We start from the raw sequence: 8,529 nt of genomic DNA on the forward strand, positions 1-8,529 counted from the left end.
TGATAATCAGACCAGATAACTTAAAAAGTGGTCGTAATATTGAATTTTTAACAACGGACAAGCAACAAGAGTTAATATTATACAAAAGGATTCAAATATAACTCCCTAATAATTTATTTGCACTAGAAGACTTGTGAGTTGTGACAGTGACTGATTTCTTTAGTACTAAAAAGAGAATCCACTTGCAGTTAATGGAAGCATAAACTAACAAACAAATAAATAGTCTTAAAAATTGATGTAAGTTTCTATATTAATTTAGCTTGACCTCACAATATTCTACAGCACATTTAGTCAAGTCTTAATAATAGTTAAAGTTGTTGCATGATGACTAAATAGTAGTATAATAACATCAGTTTCTACTTTATTGATCTAGTCATTTTAGGACACTGATACCTTTCAAAAATTTATTAAATTTCAAGGTATTTTTGGAATCCAACGATTGTTTGAAAAGAAAAGAGAAAAGAAATTACAGTGAAATCTCAACAGGAAGTAAATAGCTATTTTGCTCGGACCATTCAAAATTGTTGCCGCACCCATCTTGATCCAACACGATTTGGGAGTGGGTGTGGGATCTATACTGGGTTTGGCAAACTTACCTTGGGTGTTCTAACTACACTTATGACCAGTAAGTATGAATTGATTGGGTATTTGTTTTGACTTTTGGATTTACGTCATAATATACATATATAATATATAAGGGATTTTTACACCCTATGATAACTTGGGAAAACTAATTACCCGTTTTAGCCCATTTTTAATTTTTACCCAACTTAGCCATTATCATGACAATCGGCTTGTATTCAGATACCCATCTCATTGTCCTTTGCGGGGAAGTCAAATCTGGACATATCCATTTCTGGTTCATTCATAAGCAACTCATTCTCATCATTTGTAGATTGTGCATAATCAGCTAAAATCATGTTCTCCGCTTTTGTGAAGGTGAGAGCCTTTTGTGGTGCTTTGTTTGTAGAGCTTGGTGGAAGAATCAACTGGATTATGGAAATGCTCTGTTTTTATGATATTTCAATGGAGCAAGATGGCTATGGTGTATCCATGACAGGTTTCTTAGCTATTTTTCACGATAGTCGTGGGTGTATTGTAGGGGATCAAAATCATTTTTTTTATAATTTTGTATAACAGTGTAAAAGTGTGTATAGACACCTCTATACATTATGTATAAACCCCTTTTATGTATAAGCACCTCTTGTATAAGTTCGTATACTAGTGTAAAAGTGTTTTACACCTCTTGTATAAATTTGTATAATCTTGTATACCAGTGTATAAGTGTGCATAAACACCTCTTATACATTATTATACACTTTTATACAAGGTTGATATATTATGTATTACAGGTGTATAAAGTTGTATACCATGACAAAGTGGCTATGCGGGTGTGATTTAAAAATATGGTTACGCAATATAATTTTGTATACTAAATTGTACATTATTGAAATTTCCCCTATATATAAAGTATGAGAATGTTTTGCTATTACGTGAGATATCTTATCAACACAATAACATACCCAGTGGGGTCTGATATCTTATGAATAATAATATTACTAGGTGTCTATACAGAACTAATTTTACTAATTTTAGTTTAGTAACTTCATTTACTCGAAATATATACTTATATGTGTCGTAATATACATTTTAGGCCATATCCCGACACCCATATCTACATTCGGATCTATACCCCACATTCTAGAACTTACATGATGAAGAATCCGACCTCTAGATCCACACTTTTACGTGGTATCCATATCCGAGTCCGAGCAATATATGTAAATAGTTCAAAAAAACAAAGTAATTCAATGGCACTGGTTATTAATAGGCAAGAAGCAGCTCAAGGAAGAGAACCACCTTGAAATTCATTAAAACACAGTTAAAAAGGTACAATTTGCAAGTACATTTGATACTCTTGCTTTTTATGGTGTCTGAAGTCTTGATTCTTGCTGTAGTATAACCAAGAAAGAAGTATAATGCTAATAGCGAAAGGTCAACATTTCTCCGCCCTTATCACTAGTAAAGAACATCAGGTAACTTCGTGAAGTAAAACAATCGATTGGTAATGAATCATCGAGGAGAGTTATCGAAGAAATTTTATTGCGGGATACAATCAGCGTTTATCTATGAGCAGGCAGTTCTTCACCAGTTAAGAAAGAACGGATGAGGGCTAGACCTTCACTTGGTTTGTATAGAGGTACTAAATGACCAGCTCCTCTTACTGTCACGAATGTCAGCCCTTCGTACTCCACTACCCGTCCAGCCACCTGCATTTTTAGATACATTAATGTCCATCGTTGTCCACATTTCAGTAGCACTCACTAGTGGTTGCTATGCACACACACATCGATAGTGCAGATACTTTTACACTATCAATACTTTTACTATGTTGTAACATATAACCTGCCTTATTTTTTAGGTTACATGACTCAAGCAACCAAAGATGCTTAGCTAGTTAGCTTTTCGGGTACAGATAAACAACTTTCAATCAGGTAAATACAAGCAGGCGGAGCTACAATTTCGGTTATGGGTTCGCCAAAACCAAGTAGTTTTGGCTCAAACGCTGTATTTATTACTTAATCTGTAATAAATACTTATCAAGAACCCAGTAAGCTGCGTTTTCTAGAATTCAAAATTCTAGCTTTGCCTTTGAGTACAAGTCATATTTGTCTTGATCATGCTGTAATTTTGTCCTACATTGCTTTGTTTAAATGTTTTAAAAGATTGAAGCATTGTTGACTCAACGAAAAGTAATTTTATCGAGATGACTATCTTTAAAAGGAGGATAACTAGTCCACTAATGGAGTCCGACTACATTTTCTGGATCTCAAGGGGGCGTGGGGTTCAGGGACCGCTAGGGAGGGGAAACATGGATTTTACCGATTTCAGGCTAAAGCACGGTTTTCTATTCGATCGATCGTCATTTAATTTTTCTAAGTCGAGAATTATAACAAGAACTGACCTGATGATTGTGGAACCAAGAATGCCAAGGGGACTTTAGAGTCAGATTAAGAGCTTCAATACAGTATCTCGTCCCAATTACTGGCACTCTTCCATCTGCATCGCCACTTTTTGATAAAAAAAAAAATACAAACACAGGTCAATGAATGCCAGCTTATATTAAATGAGTACTAAAAGCAGATCAAGATGTGGTCAAGGAATCGCAACGCATTATTAGATTCAGAAAACATGATAAATATGCAGTATTTCACCATTATGTAAAGAGTGTTGTGTAAAGAGTGGGAGCCCTTTATAAAACACGAGCCGTTCATATTTTGTAATGTATATGGTCTAAACCAAATATATTTACAACAACCTCATACTAGGATGCAACTATAATAAGTATAAGAACAAGCTAAAAGCAAAATCAAGACAGAGATAAAAACACAAATACCTAAAAATCCAAATCTTCAGACCCCCTTTAATAAGCCTTTCGTATACTGGCAATAGAGATATTACATTGAAGTTGTACGTTTGAAACACGGAATCACTGCGGTGCATAATAGAAACTAAGTTAGGAAATAGAAACTGAAAATAGTAAACAAAAATTGCATGAAGCTTGGGCAAATATAACCATGACACGAACTTGAACTCACCTGCAACTTTTCCATTTTCGTCTAGCTTGACTTCCTTCGGTGTTTGCATGAAGAGCCATTTGAACATCTAACCTGTTGAAATACTCTTCGGCGGACACGGTATAGCAGGGGTCATAACCCCCTGGAATTCGTTTCATTCTCCTGAACCCATAATTAGGTTCCTGCAACTAAGTACATTATCAAAATGAAAACTTAGTTTCCAGTCATGCTTGTCAAGTTTCCATTTGACTCATGGAGATTACATGTGGATTTCAGGAGCTATCAACTAAATAGGCTTATACTCCCTCCGTGCCAATTTATGTTACAGTTTTCGCTTTCCGGGAACCAATCTGAGTAATCTTTGAAAGCTAAATTGAATTAGATCAACTCAATATTCTAAAATTAAAATTTATATATTCAAAAACTATACCCAAAGTACTATAAGTTGCAATTTTTCTCATGTCAATCTGACGAAAAATTACGTTTTAAGATGTTGGTCAAACGTTACATAGTTTGAATCTCGAAAAACGAAAAGTGCCACATAAATTGGTGTAGAGGGAGTAAAAATCTTTGAAGAAAACGGAATATGCAGTGAAGAAAAAATATTCAGATGAAAATCCACGGCAACATAATTATGTTATTATGCATATAATTTATATTTCTCAGACTCTCCAAAATGTTGTCACACCCATGTTGGATCCTCCAAAAATGCACTACTTTTGGAGGATCCAACATGCACCCAACGACATTTTTGAAGAGTCCGTGCAACATAGCATATAAGCCTTTGAAGAGGCTGAAAATAGCTCCTCAATCTAGGACTAATATATTATTTTATGCAAATACAAGCTAATATGCACTCAATGGAACCCAAGATCGTTCTCACCTTGATTTGAGAAGAATCTTGTGTACTAACGATATCACTAGCTGAAGAAGAGGAACTGTTCACGAGACATTTAGGAGCATAAATGTTGTAAATGTCAATTTCTGTGTATCTATCCCATACTACTTGCATGGCATCATTACACGTGTTGGACCAGTTGGAGACCTTGAAATTGCATACTTGTTTGGCTTTCTGATACTCTGAATCGTATAGTATCGCATGGCTCCAAGCATATTCTAATATCCCTGTGTAATCATAGTAATCGTTCGTTTCAGGATTTCCAACCTGCAAGTCATCTTATAAGATTTAATAGACTTCAAGAGATCAGTAAAGAAAATGCTAATATTCTGTTTCTTCTTTCCTGCATAAATCAGAATGAGCAAGTAAGTAATCAATTTCTTTGCAAATATCCGTGAATTTTGCATCAATGGATACTTACTATAAAACCCTTTGAGATTAATATATGGATACTTACTATGAAACCTTTGAGATTAATATATGGATATTTTTTGCCATCTTTATTTCGGTTGTATACGAGCTCTGCCAATTGGGGCACGTAGTGTCCTGTGATTACAAAGAATGAACGTTCTTTAGACACATTGGACACATAGTCTTAATCATTAAAATGAAAGTATAGGAGAAGGTTTATGTCACCTGCATAGCTCTCTCCTGATATGAACAATTCGCGGTTCTTGAACTCGGGAAACCTTTCCAGCCAATTCACCAGGAAATTGTAAGCATCTTCAGCTGTATGAAGCAAATTATATTCATAAGTTAGCAAACACAGTATGCAGTCTTCTTGGAAAATGTATTTACATTTCCCGGGTTGTAATTACCAGCGAAATTGTCATCTAAGTTGGTTAAATCAGAGGATGTATTGGTGTATGAGAACCCCACCCCAACTGGTGACTCCAAAAACAACAAATTGGCTTCTGCAAGTAATATAGAGAGTCAATATGTTCAATATTGTGAGGTAGCCATAAGTTGGCAAATGATTTAGGGTCAAAATAGAGCAGAAATGGAGAAGAGATATGACCGTTATTCCAAGAATGCACATTGAAGTCAAGCCCAGTCCCGTTGCTTTGAACTAGCAGAGGTCCCAACTCCGTAGCAGCACCATATCCAATTGAAGAGCAACCAGGCCCTAATATAGAAAGCACACAAGTGAATGCTAAGAAACTAAGTACTCATTCGTTCTTTTTAGTTTGCCTAAAAGAATGGCAGTATTTTTATATTTAGGAATTCTTTAACTTTAAACTTCCTAGTTTACACTTAATGACATGCTCTCATAGAAATATCACGACATGTTTAAAACCACAAGTTCAAGGGCATCTTTTTTTATGCGCCAAAACTCGTGCTTCTTTTCCTCTTAGCTATCACAAGTTGATGTTGCTCGGACTCTCCAAAAGTACTGCCGCGCACATGTTGGATCCTCAAAAAACACTACTTTTCGAAGATCTGACATGCACCCCTTGATATATTGGAAAAGTCCAAGCAACATAAATCATAATTAAGATACAAGGGAAAACAAGAAATACGGTTATAGAGCCACAAAATCTAACTGCAACAACATAGAAAAAGGACAAAAAGAACATAAATAATCTCTAAGCTTTCCATATGAATCAAGAAAAACATCATAACTATGCTACCCAGACTCTCCAAAAATACTTCTGCACCCATTTCGGATCCGTAAAAAACACTACTTCTCGAGTATCCGACATGCACCCGTGGACATTTTGAAGAGTCGGAGCAACATAGATCAATAGATACTAGGGAAAACAAGAATTATGGTTATAGAGCCACAAGTCCAAAGTACAACAACATACAAAAAAGTACAAAAAGAACAGAATTAAACAGTTAATCTCCAATCTTTCATATGAAACAAGAAAAATAGTAAGTGGGGTTCACTCTCTATGATAAAGATATGGGAAATTACAGGGAAAACATATGATTATAGAGCCACAAGTTCCAAAGAACAACAACATACAAAAAGTACAGAAAGAACAGAATTAAATAATTAATCTCCAAACTTTCATATGAAACAAAAAAAATAAAATATGGGGTTCACTCTTTATGATATAAGATATGGGAAATTACAAGGGAAAACAAGAATTATGATGATAGAGCCACAAGTTCCAAAGAACAACAACATACAAAAAGTACAAGAAGAACAGAATCAAACAATTAATCTCTAAACTTTCATATGAAACAAGAAAAGTAAAAATGGAGTTCACTCTTTATGATATAAGATATGGGAAATTACACGGGGAAACAAGAATTATGGTTAGAGTCACAAGTTCAAGAACAACAACATAGAGAAGTAAAAGAACAGAACTAAATAGTAATAGTAATTAATCTCCAATCTTTCATATGAAACAAGAAAAATAAAAAATGGGATTCACTCTTTATGATATAAGATATGGGAAATTACAAGGGAGAACAAGAATTATGGATAGAGCCACAAGTTCAAGAACAACAACATAGAGAAGTAAAAGAACAGAACTAAATAGTAATAGTAATTAATCTCCAATCTTTCATATGAAACAAGAAAAATAAAAAATGGGGTTCACTCTTTATGATATAAGATATGGGAAATTACAAGGGAGAACAAGAATTATGGTTAGAGCCACAAGTTCAAGAACAACAACATAGAGAAGTAAAAGAACAGAACTAAATAGTAATAGTAATTAATCTCCAATCTTTCTCTCACTTTTTATGATATAAGATATGGGAAATTACAGGGAGAACAGAGACAAGTTCAAGAACAAAACATAGAAAATAAAAGAACAGAACTAAATAGTAATAGTAACTAATGAAACAAGAAAATAAAAAATGGGGTACACTAATTATGAAAAAATATGAGAAAATTACCTCCATTTAGCCAGAGGAGAAGGGGTTTCCTGGAAGATTCAAACTGAGATTGAAAAAACCAGTAAAAAAGAGCCCTTCCATGAGTTTTATTTACTGTAATATAACCAGAATATTGTGAGACTTGTGGGCTATTGGGTTGACCAGGCAGCTTTGTTACTTTGTCATCTTCTTGAGTTCTTGCAAAAACTTTACTCCAACAAATGAGGAACACAAATATAATTACTACTATGTTTGTGGTGTTCTTTGGAATTGAAGATTCCATTTTCAGTTCTGTTTCCTATTATCTCTGTGTGTGTGTTTTTTTTTTTTTTTTTTTTTTGAACTTTAAAGATAAAGTTTGCCTCAGTCTTGACTTGGGTTGACCTCTACAATTGAAAGGACAGTGACAAAACAATAACAGTCACAGGGCACTACTTCAGGCAATAACTTTTTATTATTTGCAAGTCAGTATTAAATTTTTGTCCACATGTTTTTTCGTTGTAGTAGCAAAATGTTGTTATATATATATATATATATACTAGATGGCTTACGCCATACTCGCGCGACGGCTTACCAACATTTCGAATTATAAATGTAGTTGTAGTTGTATATATATATATATATATATATATATATATATATATATATATATATATATATATATATATATGTTCAAAATACGATTAATATAATATTTAGCCATGGCTCCGTATCTAAGACTTTATTTTATTCGTGTTTGCTACGAAAATTTATTAATACTTTTTAAAAGAGAAGATTTGTTTAAAGAAAACTATTTTCTTCTCTTTGATATAAAATAATAAAGAATATTTAAGATCGCTGATACTTTCAATTTTAATTCGATTAATTTAAAAGTGTAAAATACTTATTATTTTTTATCAAATTTTGATTTGGATAATTCTAATTCAAATTATTAAATTAATTTTACATGTTTGAAACGAAACAAAGTAGAAATTAATTTTTTATTTAAACGAAGAAATGCTATTTTTTAATTTTTTGTAAATATTCTCGCTTAACTCATTTTACTTGTCATGTTGTCTTTTGCATGGTTTTTTAAGGAAACGCGAATTAGAATTATAATTTGACTAATTTATCTTATTCATTATTTGATCTTCATTTGATATTAATCTCTTTTCACATTTATTAGAGTAAGAATAAAAATAAAAATAAGTAATTAAATTGTATGTTATTTTTTAATATATA

At 33.1% G+C, this 8,529-nt stretch overlaps 1 protein-coding gene across 2 annotated transcripts; it reads right to left on the bottom strand.

The window, feature by feature from the left end:
- Positions 1-1,847: 1,847 nt before the first annotated feature.
- Positions 1,848-7,642, bottom strand: LOC132042913 (serine carboxypeptidase-like 26). 2 transcript variants are annotated; one of them, XM_059433418.1, is made up of 10 exons: positions 7,330-7,642; positions 5,495-5,602; positions 5,295-5,390; positions 5,113-5,205; positions 4,934-5,022; positions 4,462-4,743; positions 3,600-3,760; positions 3,398-3,493; positions 2,966-3,071; positions 1,848-2,270 (listed from the first exon to the last, which is right to left on the bottom strand). In XM_059433418.1, exons 1-10 carry the CDS (start codon positions 7,589-7,591, stop codon positions 2,124-2,126), a joined length of 1,440 nt encoding a protein of 479 aa, XP_059289401.1. In that variant the 5' UTR covers positions 7,592-7,642; the 3' UTR covers positions 1,848-2,123. The 2 variants fall into 2 exon arrangements, with proteins under 2 accessions (XP_059289401.1, XP_059289399.1); XM_059433416.1 differs by having other exon boundaries at positions 3,600-3,766; positions 7,330-7,639.
- Between the last annotated feature and the right edge of the window lie 887 nt (positions 7,643-8,529).

The sequence above is a fragment of the Lycium ferocissimum genome, unplaced genomic scaffold (assembly GCF_029784015.1).
Source record: "Lycium ferocissimum isolate CSIRO_LF1 unplaced genomic scaffold, AGI_CSIRO_Lferr_CH_V1 ctg192, whole genome shotgun sequence".
NCBI lineage: Eukaryota > Viridiplantae > Streptophyta > Magnoliopsida > Solanales > Solanaceae > Lycium > Lycium ferocissimum.